The 20102-nt window shown below is 49.2% G+C and overlaps 1 protein-coding gene across 3 annotated transcripts in view; it reads right to left on the reverse strand.

Moving 5' to 3' along the window:
- The window catches only part of NFAT5 (nuclear factor of activated T cells 5), a 51987-nt gene extending 34942 nt beyond the window's left edge, over positions 1-17045 (reverse strand). For all 3 annotated transcript variants that reach the window (XM_054296146.1, XM_054296145.1, XM_054296144.1), the window contains exon 1: positions 16950-17045. In XM_054296146.1, coding sequence (XP_054152121.1) covers positions 16950-17022 — 73 coding nt within the window. In that variant the 5' untranslated portion in view covers positions 17023-17045. The remainder of the gene's footprint in view (positions 1-16949) is intronic.
- Positions 17046-20102: the final 3057 nt, after the last annotated feature.

Consider the following 20102-nt stretch of genomic DNA (forward strand, 5'->3'; position numbering starts at 1 on the left):
CAGAGGCTGGGTGTTGTATTTTAGACCACATTTCAAGTACCTTGGTCTTCATCAATGAAGCATGAAATTAAAGATTTGCTCTTAATGGTCTTGTGATATTTGGGAATGTGCTTCAATTCTAATGCTGCCTTTTCCTTCCCTCCCTCTTTATCATATTGTTGGAATTACTCACAAAGATTAGAATTGTGCTGCTTGTGGATTACTGCAAAAATCATGTGCTCCCTGAGAAAAAATTATCCTGTGGGAGTCTGAGATGTAAGCATAACTCTAAAGCAAACGGCTTCACAGAATCTTCGCCACATTGGAGTCAAAAATAAATTTCTTAAACAAAAAAATCCCCAAGAATCAGCCCAAGGAGACAAGCTCTCGATTACCCAAGAACTTGGGGTTTGGAAAGGAGCTTTTGTAGTCAACTCTGAATATACTGTGAGTCATGACAGATGACGATGACAATTCACTCCTCTCAGAGGATTTCTTGAGGAGAAAGGAATGGAGGTGTGTGTATACACCCAACTTACACATGAAATAGAAGGTCTCTGTAGTTACCTGCACACACACTGTTGCAGCCCCTCATTTTGGAGCCCCTCACTGAACATTTTGAGCAGCAGCAGCCCTGCATTTTCCCAGCCTGTGATTCTCCTGTCCTGCTACAGGTAGAAGTGCCAGTGCCAGCTGGAGTAAAGGCTGGTGCTCACTTACAAGGGCTTGTACAAACTGCTGCACTCATCTCTGAGGAAAAGCAAATGCAGCAAATGCTCCTTGTAGTACAACAGGAGCAGAAGTGAGAACAAGTGTTACCTTCCAATCCCTTCCAAACCATCCTGTGAATCCATGAACTCATGGCACAAGGTGATGGACCAATCCAAGCTTTCAGAAGGAAAACAACTCTCCTGGCTTTTCTTGCACCAGATGCAGCTTCACAGTCTAAAACACAGCATTACTGAACTGCAGCTCAACACTGTCCAGAGGAACCCCAAGTGCCTGGGTACCTTTAAGAACCCTTGCTGCCACAAACCTACTCCACACACATCAGACTTCAAATGAAACTTTGTGTTTTCACCTAAACACAGGCCAATGTTTATATATGCTGAACTATAAATAGCATTAAAGCAAAAACTGACAAATTCCAGAAACATGAGAGTTGTTGCAAGGAAACCCATTCTTCCCCAGAGGATACAGCTCCCCCTCACTGTCCCAAGAGCTGAAGCTTCTGCCCAGCCCCTCTCCATCACCAGTTTTACACCTGTGTGCACTCACCAGCACTGAGAACATCACATTTCCTGCTAGAATTTTACGTTGATTCATGCAGAAAACACCCACTGAAGGGAAAGGCTGCTGCAGAAATGCAGTATTACATTTGGAGGCTAAAATAGCATTTCAGCATCATTACGTGTTTCTACATAATTAGCGAGAAAAAATGTGTAGACAGAATTCCTGCTTCCAGCAGCCAGCACTGAATCAGGGAGGAAGTTTAAGCTGTCTGACAGCACTAAGTGTCCTGCAATTTATTGCTGATTTCAATTCCTTTGATGAATACACTGGTTGATCCCAAGTTTCTAGGGTTTTTTTCCTGGAAGTAGCTCCATTTGTACCCAACATTTAAACACATTTTCTCTCTCCCTACAGGAAGCAAGGAACACGTGTTTCAGGATTAGTGTTATTATGAAATATAAACAAGATAACACACAAACCAGATAACCAAACACTAGTGAACAGCCAGAAGTCCCACACGCTCATTTCCCGACACAAATCTTCACCTGTTAATCAGTTATTAGACATTATCTACAGTAAACTTCCAAATCTCTTATCTTGCCTCAAAATATCTCGCCTAGACAAGCCCAGCTTCCCAAATTCTCCTCCCAAGACCAAGGACACACAGGGACAGGCAGATTTACAAAAAGTATTTTAAGTGTCAAATTTCTTCAACTGCCCTTTATCCGATTATCCTGCCTTTATAATCTCTCATCTGAGATCAGCTGCTTGGAACTTTGATCTTCCTGCCAGTTGTACTGAGAGTCCAGAAAATTCTATTTCACATGGTTATATGGACCAGAACCACAGCAAACATGGGATCAGGATCCAACAACGCAGCACTTGGAATCGGGAAAGAGAAGATTTTTGTTGTGTGCTACTTGAACCTGCACACAACATTCTGAATTTATATATCAATAAAAAATAATAAAAAAATTTAGGAAGGAATTTTTCACTGGCAGGGTGGGCAGGCCCTGGCACAGGTGCCCAGAGCAGCTGCGGCTGCCCCTGGATCCTGGCAATGCCCAAGGCGAGGCTGGACAGGGCTTGGAGCTCCCTGGGACAGTGGAAGGTGTCCCTGCCATGGCAGGGGTGGCACTGGATGGGTTTAAGGTCCCTTTCAACCAAAAGCATTCCAGGATTCTCTGGAATTGGGTCATTTCGAGTTAAAACAACTGCACAAAAGGTGTCTGTGCAGGGCCAAACACATGACCACCAGTCCACACAAAATACATCCCTGGGTCAACACAGACCTGGATCAGCCCCAGCAGCTGCTGACAGCATCCCTGTCTTCGAAGGGGAGAGGAAAGAGGAAAGATTCAGGAAAAATAATGCTGAGAAGGTACAAAAAGCAGCATGTGAAACTGATGTGGTGATGCTGCTGCAGGAGTGCAAAAGGCTGGTGGTTTGTGATGGCAAACCAAATTCTACAAAGTCCTTCATTTCCTGTTTTACTCACTTCCCCTCAGTGCACACACACAGCTGTCCTTTTCTAGGAATGATTTTGGATTTCTGCACACAACCTAACCAGGCTGAGTTACAGACCTGGGCAACAGCAAAGTCTGAGTGCTGGGCCATCCCTGCCAGCAGCAAATCCCTCTGGAATTCCCAGCCCATCCTCATCGTCACAGCACCAAGGGACCTTTCAGAAACACAGCACACCTTGTGACCTGCAACATCACAGTCCTCCTCACTCACCAGCATGCTGTGACTCCATTTAAACTTTATTCTTTTATTTAATTAAGCAATTAAGCTTACAGGAGCAAAGGGAACACAACACAACTGCTTCCTGTGGGGGAATGCTGAGACAACTCCAAGATTCCCTGAGGAGCTTGGACATGTCCCATGCAAAGCCCTGCTTTTCCCAAAGAGTAGCTATTCCCTTCTTTTGGGCCATGAATCCTCCATGACTTTCTGGCTGCACCTACACAGACACTTCAGCTGCACAGAATAAAAACTGTGATTTCCAGAAATTTAGTGCCCTGTTATCTTGTGCTGTCCTATTACTGGCTCAGGGTGTCACAGAACCTCTCTGCCCTCAAACTTCTGTGACACAAATTGAACTGAGATCCCTCTGGCTGGCTGACCAAATTGTGCTACCTGTAACTCAGCACCTGGTGATGCTGGGAGCATAGAGGCAAGGAAAAGAGCAGAGAATACCCAATTCCAATGTTTCAAACAACAGCAGCTCATTCACGAGGAATGCAGACATCCTCACTTTGCCAGGACCCCCAAACGCTTTAAACATTATGGAACTTTCTCTACATATTGAAAAGATACCCCTAAGCTTTGCTGCTCCATGTCAAAAGCTAAGCCATGTTACCTGGAACTGCCACAGCTGGGAGCCAAGCCACAAACCTGACAGAGGAGTTTGCTCATAACTAAAGCAGAGGGCCCTGGCTGCAGCTCCAGCTCCACCATCACTCCTCCAGGCCGTTCCCAGGCCCAGCCTCAAGCAGGCTGCTGGAATTCTCCTGCAGAGAGAGATCTGTCCCACACTGACACCTGCTCCTGGGAGATCTGTCCCGCACTGACACCTGCTCCTGGGAGATCTGTCCCACACTGACACCTGCTCCTGGGAGATCTGTCCCGCACTGTCTGTCCCACACTGACACCTGCTCCTGGGAGATCTGTCCCACACTGTCTGTCCCACACTGACACCTGCTCCTGGGAGATCTGTCCCACACTGACACCTGCTCCTGGGAGATCTGTCCCACACTGACACCTGCTCCTGGGAGATCTGTCCCGCACTGACACCTGCTCCTGGGAGATCTGTCCCGCACTGTCTGTCCCACACTGACTCCTGCTCCTGGGACTTCACCCTCTGTAATACCAGGGGCTCCTGTAGCAGCATCCCTTCGATCCCCACCCCTGGACTAACAGGTAATGGCAGGTTTCCTGCTCCACAGAAACCATGTGGAGAGCAAGATCAATACATGGGAGAAGATGAGAACCACCCCAATTATCAGCACTAGCAGCACAGATGGGCATTTTCCACTTGCTGCTGACATTTTTTGCCCTTAAGGAAAGGTACATCCTGGAAATCCCTCACCACTTCCATGACCTCATGAACAGCAGCCAAGTTAATCCTTGTCTTTAATAAGCTCCCTGCACCGAGTGGCTGCCCATTTGATCCCCACGGATACTCCTCTCCTCCACATGGTTTAATACCCACACAGATTTGGCTGCTCCTTCCAAAGCCATTTCCTTGCTGCAGCACATGACAGTCACACCAGAGATTAGACAAAACCTTGGTGTCCTCCTCTAATCAGTGGTGGCATCAGAGCAGAAATCTCTTCTAATGATGGTCACTAAGCTGATCAAAAAAAACAAGCAAGCAAACAGGCCAAGAGAGTTGTTTATATGGAACTGAGATTAAAAAACAATTAGAAATCATGAAGTAGCAAGCAGCCCTTCCTACACTAGGGATGTCAATGAAGTGAAGTGAGCACTACTCAGCAAACTAACAATAAAGGAAAAATAACAGTATTCATATTCCACCTCACCCCCCACTAGGGATGCAAATTCAGCTTCAGAGCAGCTGCACACATATAAAGGTCCTGTGATGCTAATCTAAGACACAGTTTGGGGCTAAACCTGTATTACCAAGGCTCCAAATGTCACATTGTCACTCCTCACTCCAAAGGCTGCTGCATTTTATGGAAACAATACGTGTGACTTAACATACTTCAGAAACTTTTGTGGGTAAGGGATGCCAAAACCAGAATCTACTCTAGGCCTAAAAAATGCAGAGCTCTGCCAGAAGACCTTGTGGTTGGTTTATCTGCTTATCCTGAAGTTCAGTTCTACTCAGAATTTCAGTGTCCATAACCACAGCTTAGTGGTTCAGCTCATTGAAGGCCACTGATTACACCACAATATCTTAGTTCACAGAGTTTTTAGAGAATGATGAGGGAATGGGGGCGTTCTAAATAGCCAAAATCTAATCAAAGCTTCACTTTGTTACAAGACATTCGTATCACATGGCCCTCAGGGATTTTTCTGTACACAAAAGAGTATGGCAAGACTTTGAAGCAGATTACTTAGCCCATCAGGAAGAGCCTGTAAGAGCCAGCTGAGGAACCCTCTGGCTCTTCACCCCAAGATAAACAGGTTTTCCTGCAGACCCCAGGAACAGCACTGACTAAGTTTGGTAATTACACAGAATTCAGAGAATGACAGAATCCTGGAATGGCTTGGGTGGGAAGAGATCTTAATGCACATCTCATTAAACCCCCAGCCACGGGCAGGGACCCCTTCTGCTGTCCCAGGTTGCTCCAAGCCCTGTCCAGCCTGGCCTGGGACACTGCCAGGGATCAGGGGCAGCCACAGCTGCCAGGGTCTCCCCAGCCTCACAGGGAAGCATTTCTCCCCAATAGCACAAGAGAATTCAGGACACATTTCAGAAGACTCGGGCCACCCCACCAGAGAGAGCTCACATCTCACAGCAGGGCTGCTCTCCCTCCATAAAGGCTAAATCAGGAGGAGCGACCTCAGGACCCACTGGAGTAACTCCTGCAGTGGAAATACAACACTTCAGCACCCTTCAGGATGTGAGTGAGCAGACAAAACTCCAGCTGCTCTGGGACAGCACACCCAGAACCCTGACAGGGATCTGTCCCAGCCCACGGGATGTTTCAGCAATGCTGAATTGAGACAGCAATGCTGATAACACGGCTGGCACAGGGACCCGGCACAGGGCACAGGGACAGCGTGGAGGGAAGCCAAGGAAGGATAACAAGGATCCAGTAAGAAGCTCAACAGAGGAAGCTCTGAGAGTCTGAGAAAGGAAACTAGGAGAGAGACAAAGCTCAGTGCATAAACCAGAAGAGAAACAGACTGAGACAGGCACAGCCCAGACAGATCAGCGACCACTAAAGCACTTCCTACTTCACTGCAGACGGTTTGTTGGTGTCGAGGTTTGGGCTTTTCCCTTTTTCTTTCTTTGGTTGCTTTTTCTGAGTACTCCTTAGGTGATCCAAACTCTCACTTGCAGAAGTGAGAATCACCCATGACAACTGCAGGCCGTGGCAGCTCTGCTTAAGGGACAGCAGAGATTTTTACATTATAAAGTTACAAGAAAAATTATTTGGAAGACAGAAAGAATACACAACAAAGAGTAAATCAGCTTTTGTACTGTATCTGTCAAAAGAGGATTTAGGACATACTACAGACTATCACACTCCTGCATTTCCCAACATCTTTGCAACTTCATTGATTTGACATCACAAGTTCGGCAGTAGGGAAAACAAGTCCTGGAAACAGGTTTAGGTTTCACACAGAGCAAAAAGGAAGGACCCTGCTTGAGCATACACAGAATAGATAAAATACAGCAACTGTTCAAACAATCACAGAATCACTAAGGTTGGGAAAGATTTTTAAGAACACCGAGACCAAGCGTTAACACAGCACTACCAAGTCCCAGTGAACCACAGAGATACAGATTTGGATGGGATATTGGGAAGAAATCCTTCCCTGTGAGGCTGGAGAGGCCCTGGCACAGGTGCCCAGAGCAGCTGTGGCTGCCCTGGATCCCTGGAAGTGTCCAGGGCCAGGCTGGACAGGGCTGGGGACAGCAGAAGGGGTCCCTGCCATGGCAGGGGGTGGAACAGGATGGGCTTTAAGGTCCCTTCCCACCCAAACCATCCTAGGATTCTGCGACACTTGTGACATTCTGTGACATAACTGCATGGCAAAAGCCAGAGAGCAAGAAGCAGCCCATAGGCAGTGAGGCTGAGCAGGAGGAGAACAGACACCCTGAAACATTTTAATCTAAATCACTCCTATTTTTGCAAGAGTTGAAGCTGAGCTGTAGTAAGATCTTAACTCACAAGACTCCCCATCCTATCTGCCTTACCCCAGTGCAAGTCCACCAGGTTACACGTACTAAAACATTGATTTTATTTCATATTTTTGAGTATGTCCCAATACAATTAAACAAAGGACTCAATAAAAATTTAGCATCCAACCTAAAATACATAAAGACTAATTAGCACGCTCTTCCTAATGGCCCAACGCTGCCCATGGATTTGCACACAGCTGTCAGATGTAGTCTGTCACCAGGCCTGCCATGCTGTCCTGACAGAGGAAACGAACAGCAGAGCACTGCTCCCTGTCTGTGCCACACCACCCTCGGTATCTGTGGTGGTGGAGCAGGGCAAGGCTGGAAGCAGGTCCTGCCGCCAGCACCCCTGTTATTGTCAGCCCTGGCAGGGCTAGATTGCTGCTACAGCAACAGTGGCAGCTTTTCAAAGAAACTGCAGTGTATACAAGGATGTTTTACACAGCCAAACAGAAAATCTTCCTTCCAGTTCCCCCTGGCTTCAGACAAAAGCAGCAAACCCTAAATCAACAGGCTTCGGGCGCGTGGAGGGAAAGGCAGAGGCCGTGGTGCTGCCTGTGCTAGAAATCTTCAGGACTAAAGAGCTGCTGCTGGTGCAGCTCCCCTCTGCACAATCCCCAGGGGATCCGAGTGCTGGTGACATAGCACTGGGCACTAAAATTCAAATCTTCAGGACTAAATTCAAAATTCAAACTTCAGGACTAAAGAGCTGCTGCTGGTGCAGCTCCCCTCTGCACAATCCCCAGGGGATCCGAGTGCTGATGATGCAGCACTGGGCACTAAAATTCAAATCTTGCCTGCAAATGCTGCTACTCCCTGAAATGCACATTCCAGTGTGTTAGTGACAGAAAGAGCAGTGTTCTGAAAAGCTGTTGTCTCAGAGAAAGATGACCAGTAATATATTATTAATGATGATCAGTAATATATTATTAATTATAAAGTCATTAACATTTGATCACAACTCTAGTATCACAGAATCCCAGGCTGGTTTGGGTGGGAAGTGACCTTAAAACCTGTCTCATTCCAACATCCTGCCATGGACATGGATATCCTCCACTAATCCACGTTGTTTCAAGTCCCATCCAACCCAGCCTTGAACATTTCCACAATATCATTATTTCTTGTACTTAAAAATAAAAATTTAAGCTAAAAGTGGTTTCCTGTATTTTTCTAAAGGACAAGTATTACTACCAAAACCAGCAGTATTAAATATGCAATTCTGCAGGCAATTCGTAACCAGCTCCTGCACTATATCCCACCAATCTTCAGAAAATTTGCTAATCTCAATATTCAGGATTCTGCACAGCAGGGTAGAGTTGAGAAATTAATCCTTTTAAAGTTGAATTTCAACAACTGACAAAGGCATGTGTTAGCTGAATTCTATTTATGGCATTCATCCAAATATCAAATAAAGCTTTCCTGGCTGCGTTTCAGTCATCCCCATTCACAGCTCAAAGAGGACTTTTATAAATGTAGACAGGCAGTATAAATCCTGGATCTTGTTTGCATCCAATTTTACACATCTCAGAATGAGAGAACAACATTATTTAGGAATTGTCACTTCAAGGAACAGACCAGTAATGACTTACTGAGACATCTATCCCATGCGGTTGTAAACTGCAGACAGAAACCAAAGAAGATAAAAATACTCCTAAAATACCACTGTGGACAAGGCAGAGCAGCAGGCAGGCTGACAGAGCAGCAGGTACACGAGCACAGAATCACAGAAGCCCAGACTGGCTGAACTTGGAAGGACCTCAAAGCTCACCCCACTGCACCCCTGCCATGGGCAGGGACACCTTCCACCAGCCCAGGCTGCTCCAAGCCCCGTCCAACCCGGCCTTGAAATGCTTAAAGAAACCCAAATACCAAGCGATCAAAGAACATCAGTAATAGCTATTTATCAACCCCTTTAAAGCACCTGTGTCGTTTCAAAAATCAAAGTTCACCAGAAACGGAGGTAATCAGGCACTTCCTCAGGAACAACGCACCACCTGAATTCAGGGACACACAGAATTCACCTGACCCACAGTTTACTGTTGTCTTACAACATTTCTCAGCCTGTACAGGTTTGCACCATTTCTTCTGATGGGGCTATTTTTGTCATCTCTTACAGTTGCTGTGAGCAAGAAAGGCAGCAGAGGCAATGAAAGGCACAAGATTCTTCCTTTTGAGGCTGCACCACAATATTTAGGGTGAAGCACAAAAGGCATTCTGACAGACTTCCAACACACTGTGGCCACCCCTCGGGTTCAGTATTTCATTACCAAGCTGGCTGTACAGGCTGTGCTCCTGGGACCTGGCCTGTCCTAGTAACTCTCTACAGGACACTGAGCATCTCCAGCCTCCCTGCCTTTGCTCCCATTAACAGGAGTGTCCTTCCATCACCACCAACACTGAGACATGGCTGTGCTTCCCACCATCCCTCCCCTTGCTTTCTACTGCCACTCAACTGTTTGGTGATAAACACGGCTCTTCAAAGCACAGGTGATGCTCAACACAGAGCTCTGCTGAGTCTGACACCTCTCGCACTCCGAAGGGACCGACTCATGCTCAGGAAACCTGCAACAACCACTGCCCCTACAGGGATTCCTCAGGGAAACAGAGATGGAGAAGGCTCGGGGGGATCGTATCCATGTGTGGAAATTCCTGACAGGAGGCCAGGGAGGCTCCTCTCACCGGCACCCCATGACAGGACAGGAGGCAATGGGCACCAATTAAAACATTAAATTGCATCTGAACTATCTTACCCACGAGGACAGCCAAGCCCTGGCTCAGGCTGCCCAGGGTGGCTGTGGAGCCTCTGTGAGGACAGTCAGACCCTGCTGGGCACGGTCCCAGCACTGACTCCATGAGCCCCAGAGCTCCCTGCCAGCCCCAAGGGCTGGGACTGAAAGCTGGCACTGCTTCCACAAGACTCACCCACATCCTCTCCCACCACCAGAACATCTGACTCTTTTCAGAACTTTAACCTAAATCAGATTCCTGGGCTCTGCATCATTTACTTGTGAGATAAAACCAAGACTATTAGAAACTGTAATTATAAATTCCTCAGTAAATCTCCTTTAATAGGGATACACATTCCAAGCAAAGCTGCCTTTTTTACTCCCTAAGAAACAAAGCATACTCAATTATTAGCAGACATCCTCATTCCTAAACTGAAAACAGAGTAAACTTTAAATTACATACAAGTCTTTCTCCACCACATATAGAACCAGACTGTGGGATTCCTTGCTGAGTCCAAAAATGAATGAAGAGTCAAAAAAAGAACTAAGGTAAACACCAGATACTCCTATTCTGCCCCAAATAGTAAGGATTTACACATCTCCACGCTACAGGATCCTCACTGCAAAGGCAGAAAACTGCCAGTTACCAGGAGCTGTGCACTCTGCAGCTGATTATTCCCAGTCACCCCATGGTGCCCCCATCCAAACTCACTGACTCCTGCTGAGGGAATCCACATGCACAAAAACCACCAGGCTCCACACAGGGAGGGACTGAAACAACGGATGTGGTGCCAGCTCTTCTGAACAGGAATGGAAACACCAGCATTTGGAAACCTTTTAGGACCATTCTTAAACCTCTCTCTTCCATATCTTCACCCTCCTGGGCACTGACAGGAGCCCTGTCCATCTTCCCTGCCTGCCAAACCTCCCTACCTTCACCACAACTCAGCCTGCTTTTATTAGGGTCAGAACCTTGTGTTTCTTCAGCACATCACTTCAGTTTCATACACTTTGTAAGGCGACCCCAAATTCTTTCTAGTTATTTACAAAGCAACCATAAAATCTTTCCAAATGCTGAAGGACGAGTAATGGAAGGGAACGAAGAACAACCACAGAGTGTATTTATGTAAACAGTGACAACATTCCTCAGTCTGGTTAAGTGATATTCACCTCACAGATGCCTCAGAGCTATACAATATAGTAAAATAATGTACCTGAAGCTGGACATTTACATTTTAAACGCTGCTAAAGCACTGCTTGCTTTGCAAACAGCAGTTACTGGAGATTTTAGGGCATGTTCATTAGCACTTGCTATTACTACATAGCTCAAAGCTGGATCTGAGAGTTTGTTCAAAGCTGGAGCTGAGAGTTTGCTTCAGTCAGTTCCTAAAACAATTGCTAATGACAAAGTAGCCTGGCTGCTCAGCCTCATCAGTTTACTCTCCACATACCCCCGAGATAACACACATGATAACTGCAGAGACATGACCACACACCTTCCTTCACCTGCACTTTGGCCACTCACCAACTCCTGCTGGTGTTCACCAGCACTTCTACACTTCAAAACTAGCTCAGGCCATTGCCTTTTTGTATAAAATAAAGTATTAGTTCTCCTTCACATTCACCATCCCTGGAAGTGTTCAAGGAGTGAGTGGATGTGGCAATGAGTGTTCTTGTCTGGTGAAAAAGGTGGAGATCACACAGAAGTTGAACTCAACCTTAGAGGTCTTTCCCAAACTAAATGATTCTGTGAAATACATTTCATATAAACCCGCATAATCTCTGTACCAGTGCAAAATTCAGATCAAGGCTCCAGGACATCAACCATTCTTAGTTACAGATACCAAAAGGTAACCGTGCTGTTAAAATTTATAAATAAAGGTCAGATGCTCCATAAAAAATGAAAATTTTTAACCGACAACCTCAGAAATGTATGATGAGAAAATTCTACTTCTTGAAAGCACTAATCTGCAATACAAAATCACAGAACCATGGAATGGACCTAAAGTTCATCTCAATCCACTCCCTGCCATGGGCAGGGACACCTTCCAATAGACCAGGCTGCTCCAAGCCTCATCCAACCTGCCCTTGGACACTGCCAGGGACAGAAGAATTGGGCAGTGTATGGGGATTCTCTAATAGAAAAAATGACAACTTTCAGAGAAGGACAAAGTACCCAAAACAAGTAAAGCTGACAACCAAAGACTGCAGCCAGCCTTAGAGCCAGAGCAGCACACATTCCTCCAGGGACAGGCTGCCCTGCCCGCCCAGCCTCGGCACAAGGGCTACAGAAGGCACAGCAAACACCACAAAGGCACAAGGCAAGGAGCATTTCTGTCCGTGGCAGAGCCAGCTCAGCAGTTTCAGCTCATCTGCTCCCACCTCCACCACCTGATCCCAGTGCCCCAGAGCCCCCTTTCCTGCCGGGTCACCACTCCTTGTGCAGCTGCACAGTAGCCAGACCAGGAAGCAGAACAATGTGAGAAAATCCCATCACAAGTACAATATCCCCATTCTAGATCGGTTTCCCAACCCCATTCATCTCCCAACCACAAACAACAATTGTGCTGGCAGGACTCGGAGCACAGTCCATGGGTGAGAACAGACGGCGAGGAAAAGGGGCTGTTCAGACAGCTCTGCCACCGGAATATTCAAATTACACCCTGCAAAGCTGCGAATTCAACGTCCTCCCCCTACCCCCAGCACCACACAATCATCGTGCAGCAACACATTCCAGAGTTTTGCTTTGAAAGCCAATGAAGGAGGAAGATTCCAAGGAGGAAAGGACATTTAAGGAAAGGCTGACGCACAAGTGAAAGAACTTTGGTTGAATCCATTTTGGTTAAGCCAGAATGTCCTGGGGGCAGCTGGCAGAGCTGCAAGGGGTGGATGGAGGGATCCATCCCTCACAGAACACTCAGCACGGCACAACCACCGGAGCACCTTCTACCAGCTACAAAAAGAAGATAAAAATTGCTACAAAAAGAAGCCAAGTCTGATTTCTATTCCTACAACCTGCTAGTACTAGTTCTAACGTTCTAGGTTATTTTTATAAAGCGTCTTTTCCAACCCTCTTTGATAATTTAGTCACTGTCCTACTATAGCTATCCCTGGGATCACAGAAGGAAAGAGTTCTGGTAGGGAAAAAGAAAAATCACCAAGCCCCACGTGTTGTATTCCAATTCCCAGCAAACGCAAGTGGATTACAGTCAGTTCACATTTACGCACGGAGAACGTTTGAGTTTTGGTTATATGACATTTTTAGGGCAAAAGAGCTATTTATCAGAATACTAACATTCTTCTTGTTGCTACCAAATTCCAGGAAGTCTCTCAGTTTTACAGCCACTCCATTGTGGAAAGCAAAATGCAGGACATTAATAAAAACTTCTAACTGCACTTGTGCTACAGTGCAAAAATGCCATTTTATTAGTACACACACATTATTGGGCAACTCAAAGTCAATGTATTAGCTAAATTAATCCCATGTTTAATCAGATTTAGTCCCTGACATCTGATGAACTGCTTTAATTACAGGTTTTCACCTCTGTCTGCTGCCAATGAAGAGCCAACGTTGCTCTATTTGAGTGCTGCAGATGATATTCAACCACAGGACAACCAGCCTCGAGGTTTTAGGTTTTATGCTCCAGTGATTTTTCTACTACATTACTAATCTGTATGCACATTTGGGTTGGTTTATTCCAAAAAGGACAGTGTGTTATGTAAAGATGGGAAGGAAACATACTACAGCCTAAATATTTTCAGCATGAAGTGATGCATATTTTTGTTTATATCTTTAACTTCTTAGCAGGAGATATCATCCTTCTGCAATGGTTACAAAGCATTTCTTAATGATTATACATTATTTAATATCGACTATACATTGAAAGACTGGTTTTAGTTCTTCACACAACTCTGAGGATGAGCTCCAGCAAAAAGCCCTGGAATCCACACTTCCCATTTCTTTCACTTTTTTGTAGCAGCTACAACCAATACATGAAACATTTAGAGATCCTGTTGCAGAGAACTGCAAGCTCAGTACAGTTTCACTATCATTTTAAGCCAATATAAGCTGCTGAAAGAAGCAGTCCCACCTTTCCCCAAGGCCAGTTTCCACATGTCCCTTCCTTGAGTCAGCACAAGCCATTCTCGGAGACCCACAGCAAACACAGGACACTCACCCCATTACAAACCAACACTTCTCCTCCCCTTTTCCTTCGGGAAAGAAAAAGGGAGAAGCTGAGTTAATTTTAACACGATCAGCTCCCCAGTCCAGCTCAGTGTGGCCACGTCAGAGCTGGCATGAGCAGAGCCACGAGGAAAAGAGGAGCACACAGCTGCCTGAAGGGTGCACATGGGACTTCACTGGGGCTGGAGCTGCTCTGGAAACACCGACAGGGGCAGAAACTGCAACAGAAAGCACTGAGATACTCAAAGAAAATACTCTGCATCCCAAGACAGGCATAAATGAAATTACTGGAATGAGTTATCAGAGCAGAGTTTACATTATGGACTCTCACTGCAGGGTGAGTTTATATTACCCACTCACACTCACCTGAGGTGTGGCGGCTTTCTGAGTTTTGTTTGACCTTTTTTTTTTTTTTACAAGAATGTGAAAACAGAATTCTTAACTGAGATGGTGGTGCAAGCCAAAACTTTTAACACATGGTGCGGGGACAGGCTGATGACATCAGTCAGTTTGTCCAGACTTCTCTGGAATACGGGAGAAAACCAGAAAAAAATCACACCGCTAAAAACTTCAGTCCTTGGGTTTCCAAACGTAATTTCGTTTTTTTCAATCAGCGCATGCAGACTGGGCCACTTTAACTCCACCAAACCAAATCTGCTCTGTCAGAAACCCCAGCAACTCCTCAGACCACCCCAAGCTGAGGCTCCCTCAGAGGCTCAGAGCTCCCATCAGGGAGGCTCCCAAGGCCGGGATCGCCAGCCACAAGCACTGGGAGTGCAGGAATGCCACTGAGAGGAGAGGGACTGCTCCAGCTCAACCTGGGGCTGGATCCCACTCAGACTGAGAGGAGAGGCACTGGTCCCAGTTAAACCTGGGGCTGGATCCCACTCAGACTGAGAGGAGAGGCACTGGTCCCAGTTAAACCTGGGGCTGGATTCCCCCCACGGGGCGGCTGCGCTGCTAAAAGCAGAGCAGTTAGAAGAAACTACTCGCTCTAACACACCCTCATCATAAATGCATATTTGTGGTTCTCTGACTCTGTTCAGACCTTTCCCTTTATCTCATCAGTTGTACTTGTACCCTGAGCCAGAGCACTTGTCCACGGGATAACTTATCTGTATCTATCTAGGGAAAAAAATAAAAGTACACTGGAGCGTGTTCTGATCACATGTTAACACCTTCTCCTACATTTCAGCTAAAATCGTACTCACAATCACTTTGCTATTCGTTCTCAAGAAGTATATTCATTGGTTCTAAAGTTTAGATTGCATTTCAACTTATCGTCTCCTCGATCTTTTGTTGTGACAAAACATGAAAAGCAAAACTTGCTTTAACCTTTAACCTCTTTATAACCCCTCTCTGTGTTCTGCAGCTCTGCCGTGGCATCTTGCTGGGATCACGCAGCTCTCTGCGACCACAACATCCTTCCCTCGACCTCTTCCAGCTCTGAACCCACATCTCCGCACCGGAAGAAAAATACACTCTGGATTAATCAGTCTGAGACTCTTTTCCAACCTGAAACACTCAACCATTCCATTAAATACAAATGAATAAAAGAGAATTCACAGTAAGGTTGGGCAGTTCGGAAGTTCTGCGCAGTTAACAAGTCCTTGAAGTAATTTTGTGACTTTCACAGAACATTTTTATTTTCAACATGTTACAAACTAACAGTGCACACTTTTCAAATTTCCAGTAGGATAAATCATAACCTCAATGGGGTTTATCACCTGTATTGATAATTGAATTACTCTGTTTCAAAATACTCTTCCTACTGCCGGCACAAGGACTGAAACCAACCAGAACACATTGTGCTGGGCAACCAGAGAGCCTTGAGCCCCTCCAGTAACATCCTAAAAAAAACTTATAAGCTACCAGCAATAATTTTAAAGAGAGAGACAATGACTCTGAGCAGTTTGAGAGCTTCCAATATGTACTTTAATTCATTAAAGTCTTTTTGTTTCTTATACCTTCATCTCCCACCAACACACAACTCAAAGTTAATGACCATATTACAGTCCTAAAAAAATTAAATCTTTACTGTTAACCATGTTAATGCTGTAACAACATTAAACTGGTTTAAACCTTCAAAGCAGGGTAATAAGAGACTTTTCCATTTATTTTGTCGTACAGCCCCAAAATTGCTCCTCTCACCAGCTGTACTGTGGGCAGGCGTGTGCAACAAACTACTAGTGAACTACTAACTGGTACTTCTGGTATCACAAACTAATAGTACTGGCTTTCAAGTCTCTTAAACACGAGAAAATGAGTTAAAAACTCTGCAGTATGTAACACTTGTCCTCATGGACTTACCCATGTTCACGAGCACTTGTCAGAGCTCAAATTCGGTGTTATGAAAACAGAAATTAATCTAATTTGCTTATAAACGCACTCCGTCCCCTCGGGGTCCAGTCCCCCAGACAATGCTGCTTCACCCCGGTGCTTTGGATAACGCCCGGAGATGCTCCGGGCACCGGGGCCCAGCACGCTCGGCTCGCCGGGCTCCGCTCCCGTTCTCACCCCGAACCAGGGCATCCCGAGCGCTCCCGTTCCCCCGAGCCGCGCTCCCGGGAGACTTTCCAGAGCAGCTCGGGGGGCCCCCGCCCGCCCGCGCTCCCCGTTAGCTGCCGCTCCAGGCCGGAGCGTGTCCGTGCCCGCGGCCGGGCAGAGCCGGGGCCGGCGGGGACCCCGGGCGGGCCGCAGCCCCCCGCCGCCGGCCCCGCCGCCGGAACCTGTCGGGACACATTCTTGCGGCGGCCGCGGCCGGGCCAGGAATGCGGCCGGGGGAGCCGGGGCGGCCCCGCGCGGCCCCGGGGCCCCTCCGGCCGCGCATCCCGGGGCGGGGGCGGCGGGCGGGCGATGCCCCGCGGGGCCCGGGCCGGCCCGGAGCGCGGGCCCGGCGGTACCGGCGGTACCCCCCCCGCCACAGCCCGCCGCGGTCACTCACCCTTGGAGTAGAGCGACTTGGGGGACTCGAGGTCGAGGTCGGCGCTGAGCAGAGAGATGAAGTCCGAGGGCATCGCAGCTCCGCGGCCCGGCGGGGGCGAGGGGGCGGCGGGAGGAGGGGGGGCCGGGCCGGGGGGGGCGCGGCTGCCTCCGCCGCGCGCGGAGCGGAGCGGAGCGGACACACGGGCCGGGGGAGCGCGCGGTGCGCACGGCGGGGCCGCGGTCGGCCGGGCGGGCGGGCGGTCGGGCCGGGGCTGCGGGAGCGGGCGGCGCTCGCAGGGCCGGTGTGCAGCGGAGCGCGCCCGACGCCGCTCCGAGCCCGCTGCGCCTGCGCGGGGCACGGGAGGGGCCGGCGGGGAACGGCGGCGGCGCGCCCGCTCTGCGCGTGCGTGAGGGAGGCCGGGGACCGGCGGGGGCGGAACGGGCGCGCGTGCGCACGCGGGGGGGCGCGGGGGAAGAGTCTGGAAGGGATGGGGGGGCGCGATGGAGCCTCACGGGAGAGCCCTGCCCTGAGGGGAGTCGGGGTGAGGGCAGCCCCTCAGGAGAGCCCCCGCGATCGCCGAGCTGGGAGGGCCCTTCAAGGGCAGCCCCAGAGTTGGCTCTGAGGGGAGCCCCCGCGGTGAGGGGTCGGGCTGGTCCCTCAGGGGAGCTCTTCTGGGGAGCGCCCCGGCGTGAGAGCAGCCGGCATGGACCCTCGAGGAGCCCCCGGTATGGAGCCCCGAGTGAGAGGGCGGCAGCAGCGCCTGCCCCCACATCCCACGGCTGGGGCTGTGCCTCAGGGGGCTGTGCCCGACCTTCCTCTCCCGGTGCTGGGGGTCGTGATGACACCCCGAGGGTCGGGGCCGGCTGTGGTGCCACCAGAGCTCCAGCCAGCCGCAGGGCTCTGCCATGGAAACCCACAAGGCAGAGCTGCCAAACCCACTGGCGGTTATTGTCCCAAAAAAACAGCTATTTCCAAAGAACGTGAAAATGCAAAAGTGGTGTCAACAGTGCGTTATCATTGACACGGATGGCAGCTGCCTGAAGACACAAGTGCCCCACATGTGGGGAGTCGGAGAACACGAGCACTGAGTCCTTGAGGGAGAGTTTGGGAGCCCCTTTCCCTGAAAGGTGTAAGAAGGGGGAGGAGGTGTGGAAAGGTGTCCCGCACAGACGTACGATTACTTTTCCAAAGTCTGCTTTGAAAGTGGGGAAAGGATGGGAAAATAAGACGGGTTGTGTGTGAGTGGATGGAGGTGCCAGGCGAGTGCTTAAGCTGTGAAAAATGGAGGCGGAAGGAGCTGTGAACAGCTGCCGCGTGCCTCCGGCGCCGCACAGGGTCCAGTTTCCCTGGGACACCAAAAGGTTGGCTCCCGTCCCTCCTGCTGCCAGCTCCTTGCCAGTCCGCGCTCGGATCCCAGCGAAATCTCCCTCTGAAAGCACTCAGTAGCTGCCATGCCCTCGGTGCAGCCTGAGAGCCAGTGGAGACCCCTTGAGCCCCATGCCCTGCTGCTCAGTCAGTCACTGTGGGATGGCCACACTGGTGTCCTCACCAAGCACTCGGCCACAGTCCCACGCTTGTGACACCACTGAGCTGGTCCTTGGAGCACTGGCGCTCTGTCCTGCCATGTCACCCTGTTCTGCCGTGTCCCCTGCCCACAGAGTGCCAGGCAGTGCCCATGGTGTCCCTGTCTCACGGCCCTGGCAGGGCAGGGGCAGCTGCACGGTGCGTGGTTGGTGGCATTTGAAGTCGGTTTCTCTTTCATCCCAGACAAGCTGCTTTAATTCCTGGAGCTGTCCTGGCTTTTCATCTCCTCCACCTGACTTCATTCATGGCGTGGCAGGAGGGCACAGGACTCCAGTACATCCGTGGATTTCATCCTGTCCATCAGCCATCACAGCTGGTGACCAGCCCCTGCCCAGGGTGTGCCATGGAAGTCTCCAGACCCTTCCCTGGGCAGTGACAGCCGGGATGCAGCCATCCTGGTCCCCAGGAACACTCGGTCATGGCACACTGCAGTTCTGCTGCTGTCTCAGGGTGCTGAGCACAGCTCACCCATGCATTGTTCAAGTCAGGCACGAGTGTCCTCCCTAGTTAAAAGTCTTCCAAAAGGGTTTGCTGTGATCACTGAGCCCCTCAGCAAAATGTCCAGGAATGGGACAGCCACGGCTTCCCTGGGCACCCTGTGCCATGGCCTCACCACCCCACATGGAAGAATTCCCTCCCAATAGCCCGTCTAACCCTGCCCTCTGGCAGTGGGAAGCCATTCCCCTGTCCTAGCACTCCAAGGTCCCTCTCCAGCTCTCTTGGAGCAGGCATACTCTGGAGAGCTGAAGGGAAAGGTTCCCCTTTGGCAATCTCAAGCCTGATGACTTCAGAAGGAAAGGGGGAATCACCTGTGCCAGGCAGGGATTGCCCTGCCTTGCAAGGGAGGGAGGAATGTCTGCCCATCAGAGGAGGACAGCTACTGCTGGCACTACAAAACTGAATTGTTTGGGAAGCATCCAGGGAAAACAATGTAAGACTGTGCTATACTCACCTCCTGTCTGAGTGTTGAGGAAAACAGAGGCTCCTGGAGAAGGTGCCACCACCAGACGGGCTGTGGTGGGGAAGGAAAACAGATCTGAGTCCTGAAAGGGAAGTGGCAGAGGGAGCACTCAGAGTGCTCAGGGATGGAGCGGCTCAGCATAGAGAAGGTGCCTTTGGGAGGCTCAGGCACCCATGGCCGGGCAGGGACAGGACAGCACTGAAAGCCCTGCTGGCCCAGCAGGAGCAGCTCCACGACAGCTGCTGGAGCGTGTTTGCCTGGGAAGGGCTTTGCAGAGTCCTGGGAAGGACAGAGCTGGGACACCACAAATAACAACACAGAACAGGGGTTAAAGATGAGAAAAAAGGAGTCCTGGTGCTCCATGGAGCGAGGCAGGAGCAGCCTGGCTGTGCAATTCCACCTGTGCTCACCCGGCCTGGGGGAACCTCCAAAGCTGGAAAGGAGAGAGGCCCTGCTGCTCCCAGCACTCCAAGACAGGGAGGCAACGGACAAAGGCCAAATTTGGAGAAAGAATTAATAATTTGTTTTTTGGGGAGGACCAAACAGTCCTGGACAATAAGAATTTAAAAGGACTAAATAAATGATGAGTCAGTCCATGTGCAGCACAGAGCAGCAGGACTGGGGGG

The sequence above is a fragment of the Melozone crissalis genome, unplaced genomic scaffold, assembly GCF_028551555.1.
Source record: "Melozone crissalis strain CALT ecotype California unplaced genomic scaffold, PUWL_Pcris_2 ptg000007l_1, whole genome shotgun sequence".
Classification (NCBI taxonomy): domain Eukaryota; kingdom Metazoa; phylum Chordata; class Aves; order Passeriformes; family Passerellidae; genus Melozone; species Melozone crissalis.